Genomic DNA, 21457 nt, shown 5'->3' with positions numbered 1-21457 from the left:
ACTTATAAACGTTTAGAAATTAATGAAACTTTTTACTGAACTATATCAATCAGAATCACAAAATAAGATTGCTGAGATAGATAAATTATCACAAATAACCCTTCCAAAATTAAATTTGGAAGAACAGAAAGGATTAGATATGCCCTTTACATTAAGAGGTTGAAGAAGCTTTAGGATCACTTCAGAGTAATAAATCCCCAGGAGAAGATGGTTTTCCTACTGAATTTTATAAAAAATTTAAAGATTTATTAATTCCTCCTTTTATGGAATTAATATATCACGTGGAAAGAATGCATAAACTCCCACAATCTTTTTTAACAGCGATCATAACTGTATTGCCAAAAAAAGATAGAGATCCTTTAAAACCAACATCATGTAGGCCTATTTCTTTGTTGAATACAGATTATAAAATAGCAAAAATTTTATCTAATAGAGTATCTAAATATTTACCAAAATTAATACATATGGATCAAACAGGTTTTATTAAAAACAGACAATCAATGGATAATATAACCCGCTTACTTAGTATAATTCATTTGGCACAAAAAAGAGAGGAAATGAGTGTGGCAGTTGCTTTGGATACAGAAAAAGCATTTGATAGATTGGAATGGGATTTTTTATTTCAGGTACTGGAAAAATATGAGTTAGGAAAATCTTTTATACAATGGATTAAAACCTTAAATACTAATCCTCAAGCTAAAGTAGTTACAAATGGTCAGATTTCAACACCATTTTGCTTAATGAGGTCAACTAGACAAGGCTGCCCATTATCACCTGCTTTATTTGTATTGGCAATAAAACCATTAGCTGAATTAATTAGAATAGATTCGGACATTGGGGGCTTCAGAGTTAGTCAAGAAGAATATAAGATAAATTTATTTGCTGATGATGTTTTGATTTATTTAACAAACCCATTGCAATCTTTGCAAAGATTATCCTTTAGATTGGAAGAATATGGGAAAGTATCAGGGTATAAAGTAAAATGGGATAAAAGTGAAATTTTACCCCTTACCGAAGGAAATTATAATCAATGTCGATTAGTAACTCAATTTCAATGGTCAATAAATGGGATAAAATATTTAGGCATTAGAGTTGATAATGATGTAAAAAATTTATATAAACAAAAATATTTGCCATTATTAAAAAAAATAAAAGAGGATCTTGATAAATGAATGATGTTACCAATAACATTAATAGGTAGAGTTAATGCTGTAAAAATGAATATATTTCCTAGATTGCAATATTTATTCCAAACTTTACCAATATAATTGCCTCAGAAGTTTTTTCAAGAACTGAATTAATATGTAAGGAAATTTCTTTGGAAAGGAAAGATGTCAAGAATATCATTGGAAAAATTGACATGTAAATTTGATTTAGGAGGGTTACAACTTCCAAATTTTAATTATAAAGCAAATCAACTTAGATTTATTGCGTCTTTTTTTGATGAAGAAAAACCAGCATGGATTAGAATAGAATTAGATAAGATAGGAGAAAACATACCAGAAGATTTTATATATAAATGGGAATCCAAATGGATACGGGGAAAAAAAGAATCTCCTATATTAAGACACTTGATTGATTTATGGAATAAGGTAAATATGGACGATGAGATAAAGAAATCTTTATTAGCAAAAAGAACTTTAATTCAAAATAGGCTTATTCCTTTTACAATGGATAATAAACTTTTACATAATTGGTTCCAAAAGGGGATTAAATATATAGGTGATTGTTTTAAAGGTGGTATATTGATGTCATTTGATCAATTAAAAAATAAATATAAAATATCAAACAACACTCTTTTCTGTTATTTTCAATTAAAGGCTTATTTACGAGAAAAGCTGGGTCAAACAATGTTGATGCCAAAAACTAGTGAAATAGAAATATTAATTCAAAAAGGAAAAACTAAAAAATTTACATCCTGTATGTACAATTTGATTCAAAAACAGACAATTAAATCAGGAATTCATAAATCAAGACAAAAATGGGAATCTGATTTGAATATTAAAATTGATGGAAAAAGCTGGTCAAGATTATGTTCTGATAGTACAATACAATAAATGTTCGACTTAGATTAGTACAATTTTTTTACATCAATTATATATAACACCACAGAAAATAAATAGATTATATTCAAATATGTCTGACCAATGTTTTCGATGTAATCAAGAAATTGGTACTTTTTTACATTCTACTTGGTCTTGTTTTAAAATTCAATCATTTTGGATAAATCTAAGACTTTTATTGGAACAAATTACTGGAGTACAACTCCCACATAGTCCAATATTATTTTTATTAGGAGACATTGAAAGGACAATACCGAAACTTAAATTGAATAAGTATCAGAAAAAATGTATAAAAATTGCATTGGCAGTAGCCAAAAAAGTTATCGCAGTTACTTGGAAATCTGATTTATATTTAACTATGGATCGTTGGAATAATGAAATAAATAGTTGTATTCCACTTTAAAAAATTACATACAATCTAAGAAATGAATATGATATATTTTTGAAAATTTGGCTCCCGTACCTACAAAAGATAGGATTAAATACATAGGTCCTTTGAAGATAAAATTATAAAGTAATTGGGGAAAGTAAAAATAAATATTAAAATAATTTTGAACTCCATGGAGCATATGGGGATCCTCCGATATCCAGGCAATCTTTCTCTCTTTTTTTTCTTTCTTTAGACAAGGGTTAAGGGGTGTAGGGTTAAAAGGAGGGGGGGGGAGGGTTAATATTATTTTTCTCTTTCTTACTATTTCATTATTACATTTATTCTTTGTAAAACACTTTAAAAATTCTACTGTATACCCATCTGGACCTGGTGCTTTCCCAGAAAGCATAAAGGAAATAACCCCTTTAATTTCTGCATCCGTAATAGGAGTTTCTAATATTGAAAGATCATCTGATAATTTTGGAAAATTCAATTTCCCAAGAAATTGGTATTTCCCATGATATTACAATCATGAGGGAATTCAGAATGATACAGGGAGGTATAAAAATCTTGAAAAGATTTGTTTATCTCATCATGTTTAACTGTCAATTCAACATTCTGCTGACGAATCTTAATAATTTGGCGTTTAACCAAAGCATTCTTCAATTGATTAGCTAACAGTTTACCCGATTTATCACTATTTATATAAAAATCAGATCTGGTTTTCATTAATTGATTTTCAATCGAAGATGTAAGTAATAAACTATGTTCCATTTGAAGTTCAACCCTTTGTTTGTAAAGCTCCTTACTAGGAGCAGTCGAATATTCCTTGTCAATCTCTTTAATTTTATCAACCAATAAAAGAGTTTTCTTCTTAATGCGTTTTCTCAAACCAACGGAATAGGAGATAATCTGTCCACGTATATATATGCTTTAAAAGTGTCCCAAAGTGTTCCGCAAGAAATATCATCCGTGGAATTAGTTGAAAAGAAGAAATCGATCTGCTCCTTCATAAATTTAATGAAATCAAGATCTTGCAGTAAGGTAGAATCAAATCGCCATTGCCTAGCACTAGAAGCTGTATCCATAAATTTAATAGAAAGTTTTAATGCAGCATGGTCAGAGATGGCTATAATATCATAATTACAACCAATTACCGATGGAATAAAACAAGAGTCAATAAAAAAAAATCAATTCTCGAGTAAGAATGATAAACATGTGAGAAAAATGAAAACTCTTTGTCCTTAGAATGCCGAAATCTCCAAATATCAAAAATTCCATTATCAGTCAAAAAAGAATTAATATAAGAGGCTGACTTATTAGGTAAAGTCTGAGTATATATAGATCTGTCCAACAAAGGATTTAAACAACAATTAAAGTCACCACCCATTATTAACCTATATTCATTTAGATTAGGTAGAGAAGTAAATAAGGACTTTCTTAAAAAATTGGGATAATCCACATTTGGAACATAAACATTAACCATAGCAACCTTTTTGTTAAAAAGTAACCCAGTAATTAACAGAAATCTACCATTCGGATCCGAAATAATATCGTGTTGGACAAATGCAATAGAGGAGTCAATAAAAATTGAAACTCCCTTTACTTTAGCATTCGAATTCGAATGGTACAGTTGACCCCTCCAAAACCTAAAAACGTTGATTACCCTCCTTCCTCACATGAGTTTCTTGTACAAAAATAATATGTGCATTCAGTCTTTGGAATACTTTGAAAATCTTTTTCCGTTTAATCGGATGGTTTAAGCCATTAGTATTCCAAAAGACAAAATTAATGGTCTGAGCCATATTTCTCAAATCAACCCTTTGGTTTATAAAGGGTTAACCAAATCATGAACTCATGCACCCGGAAGAGGAACAAAAATCAGGGGCAGGCCCAGAAGTGACGACATCGCGGACATTTTAGTAGTTTAAAATCAGCCCAAATGAAAAAACTTTAAAAAAACTGATAAAAAGAACAATAGATTTAGAAAAAAACACCCATCCCCCACCCAAGAAGAGAAAGCCCCTCCCAAGCCTGGAGAAGGCTGGGAAGAAGAAGGAATGAAACTAAATCTACCCCCATATCAGCAGAAGGCAACTCCATATATAAAGGAAAGAAAAAAATGATCCACCCAAACTCCAAAAAAAAGATCACTATACTAAAACAAACTTCTTAATATAATTGCTAGTACAAAAAAAACAAAAAGAATATAACCACTAGTAACTTATAAATCAGGTTAAAACCCAAACAAGCCAAAAAAATTTAAAATGTGATAAGAAATGCATTATAGGAAGAAGATGAGGAAAAAAATGGCGAAATCAAAAAAGCAAGAAATATTTTAGAGAAGAAACCGCCATCTTTGTAGAAAAAAATTCACCTTCGAAGGATTAATAATAATGAACAAAAATAAAGTACAGTGGTTAAAGTAAAATAAAAAGATCAGTACGTTGAAAAAAAACTTTAATTAGAATATAAAATATAGAATAAACCTACACCAATAGCCAGAAACAAAATCTGGTTTTGGAAACAAAAACTGTTTTGTAACAATCAAAATCACTCATTTATTAAAAACGAGAGTCAAGCTGTAGAATAATGCTCATCCAGAAAGCTTCGAGCTTCAGATGTGGAGAGAAAAACACGCCGTGGTACATTCGGAGCCGAGATTCTGAGCTTCGCAGGGTATAAGAGCGCAGGTTTTAGATTTTTCTCATAACATTCGGATATCAGAGGTTTAAAAAGAAGCCTTGCCTTCATTACTTCTGGGCTAAAATCCTCCACTAATCGGAATTGGAAATTTTTAAATTTAACCATCCCTAAACGCCAAGCCACACGAATAAATTGCTCTTTGACATGCACATAATGAAATCGGACAATTACAACTGGTGGTTTAGATGAAGAACTTGATGAACGGCGCATAATTGTGTGGGCGCGATCAAGTAACGGAGGACTGTCTGGGAATACAGAAGGGAACGCATCCTTTAAAAGTTGAGCAAAATACTTCGAGGGGTCCCCTTGTTCGATACCTTCCGGGAGACCAAGTATGCATAAGTTCTGCCTTCTGGACCGATTTTGAAAGTCGACACTCTTGGCTTTAAGTGTTTCCACCTGTTTAATCGTCGAAGATAATTTCTGCTCCAGTTTTTCAATTATCAAGTCTCGCTTCCAAGCGTCCTCTTGCAAAGTTGCGATTAGGGCTTGCTGCTGGTTAACTACTGAATCAGTCTTATTCATATAATCCTGCAAAGCCTTTATATCTTGTTTGAAAATTTGTCGTTGTTCTTCAAATTTTTCATTTAAAAGCTCCAATAACATTTCATAAGTCAATTCAGTGCGTTTAGGATCGGTCTTTTTTTTTTCTTTCCGTTCCCGTTAGAATCTTTCCCAGGGTCTTGCCCTTTAGATCTCAAAGCCATTTCTGTACTCATTTCTTCAAAATTCACAATAGACTCTTAAAGATAAGTCCAAAAAAGTAGCAAGAACCTTTTGGTGTAGGTAAAAGTAAGTTAAAAAAGGGTGATCATAGGTTAAAAAAGGTAAAGGTTATGGAGCGAATCTGAAACAGTGCTCTCTCCATGAGTGTCTCCTGCTGACCTCTGCAGATATGAACTGAGAAATATGGGAGAAGTTTAACCCAGATGAATGTGAGGTGTTGCACCTCAGCAGGACAAATGCTAGGAAACAGTGTAAGATCCTTAACAGTGTTGCTGGGCTGAGACATCTGAGGATCCAAGTTCATAGCTCCTTGAAAGTGGTTAAGGCGGCTTACAGAATGCTTGCTTTTAGTAGTCATGGTATTTGAGTTCCATAACATTAGAAAATCATGTTTAGAATCAGAAATCGAACAATGAATCTTCTCTAGATCAAGGCACAACGTAACTTCAGATAGCCATTGAACACGTGTGGGCAGAGCATCCTCCTTCCACTTGAGCAAGATCGCCCTCCTGGCCATAAGAGACATAAAGGCCAATAGCCGCAAATTAGATGACTTCAGTTTTGTAATACTATCCTCTACCAATCAACTTCCCAGTTCTTTACTTTCACCATCACCTTCTGTTTCTTCATCCCCTCCCCAACCTTCTTTATTTTGACTCAACTTTTTCTCTCCAGTCCCAATGAGTGGTCTCAGCCCAAAATTTGTCACCTGTAATCTTTTCCACAGATACTGCCTAGTCTGTGAGTTCCTCCAGCATTTTGCATGTGTTGCTTTGGATTTCCAGCGTCTGAATATTTTCTCTCATTTGAAAATAAAATATGCGCATGATAGAATATACAGAATACAAGAACCACAGGCCAGCACATAGGGCTTCTTTTTGCTAACAAAAAAGGTTCAAGACAACTTCCCCAGCCTAAACCCCAAAATCCTCTGGGACTATTAGATCAGCAGTCACTAAACATTCATCACTCCTAAACTGGAGGCAAACATTCACGGCAGCAAGGGTAGGGCAAAGACAAGCTACATGATCTATGCTATGTGCCATCAGATCAACCAAAGTGTCAGTGACTGCTGGGTAAAATAACTGTTAAATCACTGCTTATGGATGCATGTCACAGGTTCTTCTGCTGCACTGCCTTCATCTTTTTTATAATCATAACTCCCAGGTGACTTTTTGCCTCAGTTTAACTACTTCAAAATCAATGATACACGTGATAGACAAAGGAAATATTCTGTGATATGCACAGATCAGTTAGGCTAGAGCTGTGTCCTCTGGTACTTTACTGATGCTCCCACGGTCTGAAATTAATAGCCGAACACCAAGGTTAACATCACATGGTTGTTTCCATATCAAAATGAAAATAGACCAAAAGCAAGAGCAAAAAGAATTGATTTTCTGCAAGGCAGTTCATCAACTGCTCCACAGTTTATAAACGACTAAATGCTCATCATGAGGCTCAAGATTTAAAACCTCAGTGTATTTTGGTTACATGCTTGCCTTTAATAGTTGAGGAACTGCATTCAAAAGTTGAGAAGTTACAGCGTTATAAAATTCTAGTCAGGCTGCATCTAGAGTATTGCATTCAATTCTGTTTGCTCCTGCCCCCAATACAAGGAGGGTATGGAGTTTTGAAGAGTGTGCAGAAAAGGTTTCCCATGCTGCTACCTGGATAAGGAGAGGCTGGACAGACTTGGGTTGTTTTCTCTGGAGCAGTGAAGGCCGAAGGGAGATCTGATAGAGGTTTATAGGATAAAGAGAGGCATAGGCAGAGTACACAGCCAGTATCTTTTTTCCCGAGGGTTGAAATGTCTAATACCAGAGCACATACATACACTTAAGAAGGGGGGTGGGGGGGGGGGAATTAAGTTCAAATAAGATGTATTGGTCAAGTTAATAATAAAAAAAAAGGTGGAAAGCACTGCCAGGGGTGGTAAAGGAGACAAATACAAGTATGATACAGTATAATAGAGCAAATACAGGTGGCCCCAGTTTTTCAAACGTTCGCTTTATGACACCTCGCTGTTATGAAAGACCTACATTAGTTACCTGTTTTCGCTAACAAAAGGCGCTTCACTGTTACGGAAAAAGGCAGCGCGCACCCTGAGCAGCCAAGCTCCTCCCCTGGAACCACATTCTAGCTGCTATTGCTTAAACACGTGCCTGTGAGCATCTGTGCTTTATGTCGATTTATTTTGTGCATCAGTTAGCAAGATGAGTTCTAAGGTATTGGAAAAGCCTAAAAGAGCTTGTAAAGGTGTTACACTTAATGTAAAACTAGACATAATTAAGTGTTGCGATTGTGGTGAACAAAGTAAGGACACTGTCCATGCATTGAACCATTTGCACTATTTATACACAGAGAGAAAAAATCTTGAAAGCTGCCAATGTTACTGTAGTAGGTTCCGCTCGTAGCAAAGTGGTCTCTATTAGTCAGCATCCAATAATGGATAAAATGGAAAGTCTGCTGCTTGAGTGGATTGATGGGTGTATAAAGTGTGTTCCATTTAGTTATCTTATACTTAAGGAGAAATCAGGCACTCTTTTTAATAAGCTGAAACAGAAAGCACTGGATGATGGTGATGAAAGTGTTGTGAAAGTGGAATTTAAAGGTAGTCATGGGTGGTTTGAAGTGTTTCTGAGGCGAGGGCAGCTTCATAGCTTAAAAATTCACTGGAGAGAGTGCTTCAGCTGATACTGAAGCTGCCAAAAAGTACCCAGCAGAACTGAACAAAATAATTACAGAAGGTGGTTATTCGTTTAACTGTGAAGAAACTTCAATTTATTGGAAAAAATTTGCTGAGCACCCCAACCTCCGACAACTCAGCCTAACACACCATCATTACTGTCTTCCTGATTCCGGTAAGTGAGACTACACTGTACATACATTATTTCTACTTTATATAGGCTGTGTATTTTTATGTATTATTTGGTACGATTTGGCAGCTTCATAGCTTAAAGGTTACTGGGGAGACTGCTTCCACTATGTAGTGAGATTTTTGCTACGCTAGACAGTGCTGCAGTGATTGCAGTAAAGTATTTCTACTTTATATTTTGCTGTGTATTTATCATATCATTCCTGCTTTTACTATATGTTATTGTTATTTTAGGCTATATGTGTTATTTGGCATGATTTTGTAGGTTATTTTTTGGGTCTGGGAACACTCATGAGTTTTTCCCATATAAATAAATGGTAACTTTACTACATTCCAGCTTACGAACTGTTTCACAGGATGTCCTCTACCTTCGGATAGCGGGGGAAACCTGTACAAAAGAGGTTCTTAGGTTGTATAGATATGGAAATTATGTATGCAGAAAGGATCAGTTAGTTGGGCATTTGATCACTAATTTAATTAGTTCAGGAAAACATTGTGAGTCAAATGGCTCGTTCCAGTGCTGTAGGGTTCTATTATTGAACATGTGCCTCTTCAGCCTAAAGACTTTTAATAGAAAAGCCAAAATAAGTATATATTGTCATTTATATACATGCTCTCATTACATCCAATGTAGTTTGCTCCAAATATCATGCATGCCTAGCTATTGGTAATTTTTTTTTTCTGTAATATTTTTTATTGAAGTTCATCGTCAAACAAACATTTCCATAAGACGTATTTCAGACATTATACATATATATCATATAATCATATATACCACAAATCTCCACAAAGTATTTATCTGAGGTATACACTTATAGACAAGAGTGGAAAGAAAAAACAAACAAAAGGAAAGAACCATGTACAAGTTGGGAGTGATTTTTTTTTAAACAACAGATTCGTTGATTTGTGAGAATACAATCAGGCCTATGAGGCATTATGTAGTTAAACCATTTTTCCCAGTGTGAATCAAATTGTTCCAGCTTATGATTAACAGATGCTGTTATCTTCTCCATTTTGTAAATGTTCATTGTAATTCCCATCCATGTATTTAAAGTTGGGCTCTCCTGTGATAACCATTTCCTAGTAAGAGTCTTTTTACCAGCCACCAAAAGTATATTCATTAAATATTTATCTCTTTTCAACCATTCTTGAAGCATATATCCAAAATATATGGTCTTACTCTCCAAGAGTATTTCACATTTAAAGATGTGTTGTAGGGCGTTGTGTATCCCCCTCCAATAGTTTTTGATAACAGGGCAGTCGCAAAAAATATGATAATGATTTGCATTTTGATTTCCACAATTTCTCCAACAAACAGGGAGGTTACTATCATAATGGGATTTCTGAGAGGGTGTAATAAAATATCTTATCAAGTTTTTCCATCTAAACTCCCTCCATTTCTGTGAACTGGTACACTTCCACTGATATCTCCATATTGTTGTCCATTCTTCCTCAGATATAATTATCCCTCCTTCCTTCTCCCATTTTGTTTTAATGTATGAAGTCGAATGTGTTTTAAGATTTGACAACCCCTTATACATGCTTGAAATAATTCTACTACCATTATCTGAATTATATGCTTTTCTAAAGAGCTCTATCAAGCATGTATTTGTCTTGGTTACATTTTTAAGCGTCTTATTAACATATTGTCGCATCGTGTACTTTTGCTTCTGTTTAGCTTCTCAACAGTTTAAGTTAGCCAAATTTTATGGCTCTTCTGAAGGGGGTGAGGACTGTCTTTGGGAAACTCCCAGTCTCTTCCTGATATATTTCTCTCGGCCTGCTCCTGTCTCCTGCCTTCTAGATTCTCGCATTATTTCCCAAGCGGAGCGGGATAATTCCTTAGTCGGGCTTTTCCTTGTTTTGGTCATGCTGACGGGCAACCCTCTGGCCTTCATGTCTGTAGTCGCCTCTTCCACTGTCTGGTACAACCGCGTCCCATTGTCATAAAACACTCAAAGTTTAGCAGGGTATGGAATTTGAAATCTGATCTTATTTTGCTTTAGTATTCACTTTACTTCAGAGTATTCTTTGCGTTTCTGGAGGACCACGGGGGGGGGGGGGGTAATCTTGATCGAAATATATTAATTTATCCTCTAAAAACTCTCTCTTCTTACCCCAGGCCCTTCGTAGAATCTCCGCCTTGGTGCTGTACCGAAGGAATTTAATTATTATTGAGCGCAGCTTTCTATCCTGGGTAGGTTTTGGGACTAACGCGTGGTGGGCTCTTTCGATTTCCAGCTTCATAGCCGGGGGAAGATCCAGTGCGTCCCGCAGTAACTTTCTGACAAACTCCGTCATAGACGAGCCCTCCGCTCCTTCGGGAACATTGTAGATTCTGATATTTTTCCACCGTGATCTTCCCTCCAGGTCAAGCAGTTTACCTTCTTGGTGATGTAATATTTTTATTGTCTTGCTCAGTATCCATTCCACGTTTTGAACCCGATCTTCCACCTTCTCAATAACAGTCTCTGCCACCGCTATTTTTTGATTAACACCGGCGAGCTCTGCCTTAATATCACGGAGCTGCTACTCTATTTCTTTCCGGAACTCCCTTATCTCTTTCAGGATTTCAAAGATATTCGCCACTTCGTCTGAACAAGGCCCAGCAGCCGCCTCGCTAGCACGCGGTTGGGTAGGAGAGCCGCTCGCTGCACTCCTCTCGGACGCAGGCTCCGCAGTGTCACTTTTTTTATTTCCGTTTCTTCTCCCCATTCTTGCCCCTCTTTTCAGTTCAAATATTTTTCGAAAAATATTATATTTGACAGATTAACGGGGCTTTATATGTGTTTTTCCGGAGGAGCTAGTGACTTAAGCTGCCATTCTCTACGATGACGTCTCCGGAAAACCAGCTATTGGTAATTCTGTTTTTAAATCTGTCCAAACATCTTTGGTAACTTGACAAACCTGAAGCATCTCTAAAAAGGGACAGGCCACATTGAAAGCTGACAATCACAGAAAAAGTTATTTGCCTACATTTAGTAATAAAAAGGGAAGTGTACAAACACACAAAATGTAAAGCTCCCATGCTAGCTTTTAAAACTTCAGAAATTTTTTTTTAAAGAAAGTTCTTAACAAAAACACAGACATGTGCGGAATATACATCTGGAGAAAATTGCCAAAACAGGCTATTTTTTCCAATGGTATTAAATAGTTGTCAACTCAAACAAAATATAGTAACAAAAACAGGATGCAGCCACAGTGATTAACCTCCAAAATTTCAGCATGAATAAGCAATCACAAACCTCTGGAAGTAGAACAAAGATTTTCAATTCAAGGAGTCCATAAATTTCTCTTTATTTTAGTACTATATAGCCAATCCCTTACTCTGAAATTGTCTCTGCAGTGCTAGGAAATAGAACCTATGTCAGTGTTGTTAAGAATCTTGTTTTGATACCATGAGATCATTTCTCATCATTCCAAACTCCAGCTAGAATAGATCACATTTTCCTCTCATGAAAATCTAGATTCAATAAGGCATATAATTCTGCCCTTCCAAATTTACAATTTGTGTTGATAAGAAATTATATGAACTGACAAACGTCAGTTTCCTTTTCCAACTTTACATCTCTCCTCATTTGGTTTTCCATTCTCGCCTATCCGAGCTAGAGTTACAACAGCGAGAACCAATGAGGAAAAAGGCTCAAAAGCAAGAAAGCATAGTTCTCTCCCACATGATGCACACATTTGCATTGATTATCGAGATCATGAGACTCTGTGTTGCTTCCTCAGTCTTAAATTGCAGATGCTTGTATGGGTTTCAGTAAATAAAGACTAGACTTTTAGGAACAACCTCAATAATGACAAGTATTCCTGAGAAATACAAAGGACAGGGGATTTGTTTTCACATTCCTTAAAAACTGAACTTAGCAATAACAAGTACAGATAAATTCATAAGCTTAACAAGTTCAATCAATTGACTTGTTTTTTACATCACTAGAATTTAATAGATATACCAGAAAATGAAAAAGTTATTTAAATGCAACTCAATAAAATTACATACAATGAAAGTAATTGATTTGATGCCAACACTGGATTGCATGTTATAAGAAAAAATGTTCAAATTGAAGGCAACATACCCTGGAAGATTCATATGGTGGACTCGGCTGGTCAGATGATCCCCAGGAACTTGCACCTGTTCGCTCTTCCATTACTATCAAAAGAAAATAATGTTAGTTAGAAATGTGCTCAAATGTATATTGCTTCAGGTTCTACTGAATTATTTTCTTGAAAATTTTGTATTAGATTTAATTACAATAAAAGTGAATTGTTTTCTAAATACTGATAAAACAGATAGTATCCTATCAAATTTCTCCTTTGGAGATTCTTAGAATGAAAGATTATACTCCAATAATTTTGAACTTCATTCCAGTTTTTACTAAATGTGCTTCCAGCACAAAGAAATCGCACAATTTTCCATTTTGAACCAGCACCAACCAACTTTCAGACATTTCAAAAGCAAAGTGTGTTCCCTCAGCTCTTCTCTAATGACATACTTCAGCTCCAAACTTAAAATTATCACCTCACATGGATTTTTCATCCCTGAATCCCCAAATAGATCGCCAATTAGTACAAATAGAAATAGTTTTGACGCTACTATCCCAAGATACACCCAAATTGATGAATACTCATCAGCTTGTTTCAGATTCAAATCAAGATCTCAGAATTGAAACAGTCCTCTGATGGATTACACCATCCACTACACTGACACAAGTTGCAAAGTTTCAGTACAAAATCCCTATACTATTAACTTCAAATGTTAAAGAGCAAAATTCTAATCTGTCATGAACAAACGGAAGCCCCACATAAAAAAAGCTGTTTTTGAAAGTTTAACTTTTTTTGGTTCAGCTTTCCAGAAGGTTGTTTCCACAACTTGACCAAATCGTGCGCCTTCCACATCAATCAAAACTTGAGTACATCACTTTATAACATTTCTATCCATCACTATTTTCCTTCCCTCAGCTTGTAATTTTAATATGTAATAAAATAGCAAGACATTCAAAAACCACCTTGAAAGTGTATTATCAAACAAAATGCATGCCCTGAGACATTGGTTAAATGTAAATGATCATGTGGGCAGAGGCCAGAACTGCAGTCCAAGAGTGGATATTATAGAAATGGGACAAAGCGCTGGAGAAATTTGAAAGCAAAAATATGATTTCTGAAAGTGTAGTTTTGCTCAACTAGAACTTGGCACTGGCCAACCTACTTTGTATACAAAGTTAGCCAGTGCCAAGACAGTTTTACAAAGGAAGCATGAGGGAAGCAATTGGTTAAGTCCAGGAGGTAATAAGGTCAAAATGAGAGCTTCAATCACAGAAGCAGATCAAGAGTCAGTTGATGTTACTAATCAAGAAGTGGGCTACTTCAACAACGTCGCAGATGTGCACATCTTATGAAATGTGGCAAGTCTAGTTCAGTTACACACTCGTTTCAGAAGAGGTACAGTGGCTTGAAGAATACTGAAGTTTATGATGGGGTCTGAAGACTTTACGACTGGAGACTTTCAATGATTAATTGGAGGTAATTTCCATTCATCATGTATCAAATATTTGACAAGCAATGAATGTTTTGTCAACACATACATGACAATGACACTTTTTAGATTTTGCCAAGACCAAATCTACATTAACAGTGGTGCTTCAAGGATAGATACTGGAGAAACAGCAGGAATGAGAAAAGCACCAACTGCAGATAACACATTCTTAACTATTTAGCAGTAGTTACAATGTTAACAAGTGTTCTGATTCGAGTAGGCAATAGTGGAGTGGGTCCAGCAGGGGAGGACACTGTCAAGCACAAAAACTAAAGACAGACTGAGTACAAATGAATACCTGCCAAATTTGGGATATATTGGTGAATTTTCAATCATGTGACAGGGCAAATCATTGAATATAAGAGGGCTGATGGTAGATTTGAAAAGGTTGAGAGGAGAGGAAACAATGTCAGCTAACATAAGGAAGCTACATTGGCAGAAGTTCAATTAAAATAGGTCAGCAAAGGCACATCTTATTAAAAAGATGCTCTCAAGACAGAGATTTAGTAAAGAAACTACAATAATTATGTGGGACTGAAAAAACTGCTAGACATGTATCCTGCATTATCTTGCAAATACAGAAATTACATGCAGCACTTCCATTCCAGCCTTTTGCAAATCACGCACTAGGACACGTTCCTCCCCCCCCCCCCCCACCCCCCAAGTTCGATACATCTCTGAACTCTCATCTATCACTTAGATTATATACTTTGCCTTAATCACAGACAATTTCACATTTTCCCACATTGTATTTCATTTGCCAGATCTTTGCCCATTTTTTTTGAAACTCTGGTTTTGCATGTGCTCTTCACAACTCTCTGCATGTTGTGGCAAATCTTCAGATTCTGCAGATCAGTTAACTTTTCCAATGACAAAGGGAAACAAAATTCATTCTGCACAAACAACAACCTGCATTCAGAATTGGGATTTATTTCTTTGAATCACATTACAAAAAGAAGTTTTATTGAATTTTATTTTGTTTTATTGATGAATTGAATGTGCTGATAGTTATTAATGAATATGATATAGTTGGGATCACAGAAACATGGCTCCAGGGTGACCAAGGATGGGAGCTCAACATCCAGGGATATTCAATATTCAGGAGGGATAGACAGGAAAGAAAAGGAGGTGGGGTAGCATTGCTGGTTACAGAGGAGATTAACGCAACAGAAAGGAAGGACATTAGCCTGGAGGATGTGGAATCGATATGAGTAGAGCTGCATAACACTAAGGGGCAGAAAACGCTGGTGGGAGTTGTGTACAGGCTACCTAACAGTAGTAGTGAGGTTGGGGATGGCATTAAACAGGAAATTAGAAATGCGTGCAATAAAGGAACAGTAGTTATAATGGGTGACTTAAATCTACATATAGATTGGGTAAACCAAATTAGTAAGGGTGCTGAGGAAGAGGACTTCTTGGAATGTATGCGGGATGGTTTTCTGAACCAACATGTCCAGGAACCAACTAGAGAGCAGGCCATTCTAGCTTGGGTATTGAGCAATGAGGAAGGGTTAGTTAGCAATCTTGTCGTGCGAGGCCCCTTGAGTAAGAGTGACCATAATATGGTGGAATTCTTCATTAAGATGGAGAATGACATAGTTAACTCAGAAACAAAGGTTCTGAACTTAAAGAAGGGTAACTTTGAAGGTATGAGATGTGAATTAGCTAAGATAGACTGGCAAATGATACTTAAAGAGTTGACGGTGCATATGCAATGGCAAGCATTTAAAGATCGCATGGATGAACTACAACAATTGTTCATCCCAGTTTGGCAAAAGAATAAACCAGGGAAGGTCGTGCGCCTGTGGCTGACAAGGGATAGTATCAAGTCCAAAGAAGAAACATATAAATTAGCAAAAAAAAAGCAGCACACCTGAGGACTGGGAGAAATTCAGAGACCAGCAGTGGAGGACAAAGGGCTTAATTAGGAAAGGGAAAAAAGATTATGAGGGAAAGCTGGCAGGGAACATAAAAACTGACTGTAAACGCTTTTATAGATACATGAAAAGAAAAAGATTGGTCAAGACAAATGTAGGTCCTTTACAGTCAGAAGCAGGTGAATTGATCATAGGGAACAAAGACATGGCAGACCAACTGAATAACTACTTTGGTTCTGTCTTCACTAAGGAGGACATAAATAATCTTCCAGAAATAGTAAGGGACCGAGGGTCTAGTGAGATGGAGGAACTGAGGGAAATACATGTTAGTAGGGAAGTGGTATTAGGTAAATTGAAGGGATTAAAGGCAGATAAATCCCCAGGGCTAGATGGTCTGCATCCCAGAGTGCTTAAGGAAGTAGCTCAAGAAATAGTGGATGCATTAGTGATAATTCTTCAAAACTCCTTAAATTCTGGATTTGTTCCTGAGGATTGGAGGGTGGCTAATGTAACCCCATTTTTTAAAAAAGGAGGGAGAGAGAAACTGGGGAATTATAGACTGGTTAGTTTGACATTGGTGGTGGGGAAAATGCTAGAGTCGGTTATCAAAGATGTGATAACAGCACATTTGGAAAGAGGTGAAATCATCGGACAAAGTCAGCTTGGATTTGTGAAAGGAAAATCATGTCTGACGAATCTTATAGAATTTTTTGAAGATGTAACTAGTAGAGTGGATAGGGGAGAGCCAGTGGATGTGGTATATTTAGATTTTCAAAAGGCTTTTGACAAGGTCCCACACAGGAGATAAATGTGCAAACTTAAAGCACACGGTATTGGGGGTATGGTATTGATGTGGACAGTGAATTGGTTGGCAGACAGGAAGCAAAGAGTGGGAGTAAACTGGACCTTTTCAAAATGGCAGGCAGTGACTAGTGGGGCACAGCAAGGCTCAGTGCTGGGACTCCAGCTGTTTACAACATATATTAATGATTTAGACAAGGGAATTAAATGCAGCATCTCCAAGTTTGCAGATGACACGAAGCTGGGCGGCGGTGTTAGCTGTGAGGAGGATGCTAAGAGGATGCAGGGTGACTTGGATAGGTTAGGTGAGTGGGCAAATTCATGGCAGATGCAATTTAATGTGGATAAATGTGAGGTTATCCACTTTGGTTGCAAGAACAGGAAAACAGATTATTATCTGAACGGTGGCCGATTAGGAAAAGGGGAGATGCAACAAGACCTGGGTGTCATTGTACACCAGTCATTGAAGGTGGACATGCAGGTACAGCAGGCAGTGAAAAAGGCAAATGGTATGCTGGCATTCATAGCAAAAGGATTTGAGTACAGGAGCAGGGAGGTTCTACTGCAGTTGTACAAGGCCTTGGTGAGACCGCACCTTGAATATTGTGTGCAGTTTTGGTCCCCTAATCTGAGGAAAGACATTCTTGCCAAAGAGGGAGTACAGAGAAGGTTCACCAGATTGATTCCTGGGGTGGCAGGACTTTCATATGAAGAAAGATTGGATCGACTAGGCTTATACTCACTCAAATTTAGAAGATTGAAGGGCGATCTTATTGAAACGTATAAAATTCTAAAGGGATTGGACAGGCTAGATGCAGGAAGATTGTTTCCGATGTTGGGGAAGTCCAGAATGAGGAGTCACAGTTTAAGGATAAAAGAGAAGCCTTTTAGGACCGAGATGAGGAAAAACTTCTTCACACAGAGAGTGGTGAATCTGTGGAATTCTCTGCCACAGGAAACAGTTGAGGCCAGTTCATTGGCTATATTTAAGAGGAAGTTAGATATAACCCTTGTGGCTAAAGGGATCAGGGGGTATGGAGAGACAGCAGGTACAGGGTTCTGAGTTGGATGATCAGCCATGATCATACTGAATGGCAGTGCAGGCTCGAAAGGCCGAATGGCCTACTCCTGCACCTATTTTCTATGTTTCTATGTTTCTATCCTACTGTAACATTTGGCCATCTATTAGCAGCACCTCCCCAAATGTCAACTTCAAACATTTTTCACCTCTTCTTCTATTATTTGCAATTATGTATTTCCATGTATTAAGTACAGGCAGTCCCTGGGTTACAAACGAGTTCCGTTCCAGAGTCCGTCTTTAAGTCGGATTTGTATGCAAGTCGGAACAGGTACATCCCGTATTATTTAGTGTCAGTTAGTCAAACGTTTGTCTTAGTATATAGTATATATTTTATCTTTCTATGCATATAAAACACTTAAGAAACATATGTATTCCAATAATTAAACCACTGCATTGCTTTGTAATAATTGTAGCTTTCATCAGGGCAGTGCCTTTCACATGCTCCATTATTCACACTTTATTCTTTAAGATTGTTCCCATTGTTGACTGACTGCAGCCTAACGCTTTTCCAATGACCGATGGCGTTTCACCTCTTTCCAAATGCTTTATTATTTCCACTTTATTTTCAATCGCAATCGCTTCAGAACAGAAACACTGCGGGTGGCAGGTCCCAAGATCTGCCAGCTCCCAAGGTCCGCTGGGTCCTTAAGGACCACCGCACTGAATTCCCCGGGTCCGAAACTCCACCGCGGTGTGACAGGTTAAATGGGACAAGTGGGGGCTGTGCTGGGTTTGGGTATTTGATCCTCCACAATATTCCGTATGGGAATTTAAACTGGAGGTGGCAGTGTTTTTTTTACAAGGTCAAGTTGCGAGCTCGACATCAACCTGGCATGGATGGTACGAGAGTCATTGGATCGACATCAACCCAGCACAGGAGCGGTCCCTCACTGGATCGAACTCAGGAACCTCTATTCTCCAGCCCGGCGCTGATCTCACTGCGCCACCAGCCGACTGGAACAGGAAGATGGGGGGGGGGTGTCAGGGTGAATCATACTAAGAAAAATTTAAGCCGAATACAAAGTTAAACATTCACAGTGTCAACAACAGCAAACACTTCAAATGGCGAACAGCATCGCGATCTGACTTAAAATGGCGGACGGCATTCTCCTTCCTCGGTTCGTAAGTACGAGCTGTCCGTAAGTTAGACATTCGTAACTCGGGGACTACCTGTATACACAGAGCACAAAAGTGAACATACATAATGTTGGTCTATGATAATCAGGTACTTTACAGTACATCTATATATATTTCACTCATCTTTTTCCTGAAGAAATCTTCAAATTCCAACTTTTAAGAATGGTATGTCTTTCACAGCATGTCCAAAAAATCAATTAATAATTCAGTTTAAGATGAAAAGCCACACATGAACATTTATTTTCCAAGCAATGTCAAAACAAAAGGTGCAGGCTTGCCATCTGTCTAAACTGATCTAATGATGGGTTTTAACCAGTAAAACTAGATTTCCGATATAGCAATAACAGGTGTGTTTATGCTTCTATCAGGCACTGCCCAAGTTTTTAACTTTGTTTCAACTGTAATGATATGGTATAGATTCTTTCTTACACCAAATAACATGATGCATTTTTCAAAATCAAATTCGAACTCACATGAAGATGTAATGCTGAAATAGTTTTGAGTTTCAGCAAATTACGAATTGTATCTTCATTCAGACTGGTTTATTTCTTCAACCTCTTCAATTATTATAGCAGTTCTATCTTTGACATGTGAACAATCCATTTCCTAAAATTTAATCCTGCAGTCCAAGGCAAACATCTCCCAATAAAAATACAATTCTGCTTTACAAAAGATCCCGTCTTTAATGTTCAAATTTGCCTTGCACAGAAATTACTCTTATTTTTCCTTAAATTTCCATTCTCAATCATGATACATTCTCTGTCAAAGAAATTTGCAGCGTCAAATATGCCTTTTCAAACTCCAAAAGGCAAGTGAATCAAGAGCATGAGATTCTGCAGATGCTGGAAATTCAGAGTTATGTTGGGAGGAATTCAGCAGGTCAGGCAACATCTGATGAGAGAAATAAACAATCGATATTTCAAACCACAACTCTTAATCAGGATTGGAGAGGAAGGGGGTAAAGCCAGAATAAGGTGGTTGTGGTGGTGGGGGAGGGGGGGGAAGAGAAGGATTACAAGCTGGAAAGAAGAAGGTAAAACCAGGTGAGAAGGAAGGAGATGAAGTGAAAAGCTACGAGGTTAATAAGAGAGTGGACCATGGGAGTAAGGGAAGAGGGAGGGGCACCAGAAGGTGGTGATAGGCAGGTAAGGAGAGAATGGGTAAAAGGGGATCCAAAATGGGGAATGGAAAAAGAGAGGGGGGAAATAAATTACCAGTATATAGAAATCCATGCTCAAGCCATCAGGTTGGAGGCGACCCAGATGGAGAGGCACTATTCTTCTGAACTGAGAGTGGCCCTGTTGTGGCAGTACAGGAGGCCATGAACTGACATGCTAAATCTCCACTTCAAGATTTGAACCAAAAGATTTAACAAGAAGTCACACAAATAAGCACCATTAGAGTGATAATGTTCATGGAAGAGGAAGTGGGAAGAGAAAATAGTATTGGCTTACTGGATGGTCCATTGTGCAGTTTGTCACAGAAAATACATCTCAATCTTGTCCAACACAGAAGTAATGACTCCATAGCAGCTGTTATAAAGATCACAATACCAGACACTACTGAAAAAGAAACTTGTGATTGCTTGCGGAGATAGGCTCCCAAAGATTTGAACTTCTTTATTAGCTGGACAAAGCCAAAACTTTAAGTTTCTTCAGCCTAGCCCAATACAAAAAAAAATTATTTTTATCTTTCTGTGGTCTTTGAAGCCAAGACAACAATCTGGTCAATAAGAGATATTTTAACAAGATTTTTTAAAATTTAAATTCTAATGCTCAACACCAATAACAATTCTGAATTTATTGACCCTTCATGAGAATTTGAACTGAGTTATCAATTCCTACCTCTCCAATCAGGGAAGAAAAAAAAGGAGCAGGGAGAGGGATGAGGAGCAAGGCAAGGGTTTGATGGTGGTGGGTGTAGGTCAGTGGTTTGGGAAAGGGTGGGGTGGTAAATTAATAATGTGGAAAAAGCCAGCAGAGTCCAACACAGATAAGAAACCAGAGAGTGAGATAACTGATTCTGCCACTATATCAGAATGTTATCCATTCCATCAGTGAAGAACAATAAGCTGATGAAATCACAAAGCAAGATTAGATCATAGGTGCAGCCAGACACTGGTCCAATGGGTAGTATCCCATCTTTAATAACATCAGTGCTAATTGCTGACCTGCTCACTCTAACCCTCACTAAGGTGTTGCAGATGGTCAACAGCTAACAAAACATCAGAAATTCCAGATTAACAACATTAAGGGCATATAAAAAGCTTCTGAAAAAATTATGGT

General features: G+C 37.1%; 1 protein-coding gene across 5 annotated transcripts in view; it reads right to left on the bottom strand.

Annotated features, from left to right (window-relative positions):
- The window catches only part of tcf12 (transcription factor 12), a 345614-nt gene that overhangs the window by 266346 nt on the left and 57811 nt on the right, over window positions 1–21457 (bottom strand). For all 5 annotated transcript variants that reach the window (XM_059952545.1, XM_059952550.1, XM_059952543.1 and 2 more), the window contains exon 4: window positions 12820–12893. In XM_059952545.1, coding sequence (XP_059808528.1) covers window positions 12820–12893 — 74 coding nt within the window. The remainder of the gene's footprint in view (window positions 1–12819; window positions 12894–21457) is intronic.

This window comes from Hypanus sabinus, chromosome 28, assembly GCF_030144855.1.
Source record: "Hypanus sabinus isolate sHypSab1 chromosome 28, sHypSab1.hap1, whole genome shotgun sequence".
Lineage (NCBI taxonomy): Eukaryota > Metazoa > Chordata > Chondrichthyes > Myliobatiformes > Dasyatidae > Hypanus > Hypanus sabinus.
Note: the sequence above shows the minus strand (reverse complement) of the source record. Positions and strands in the feature narration are given on the sequence as shown.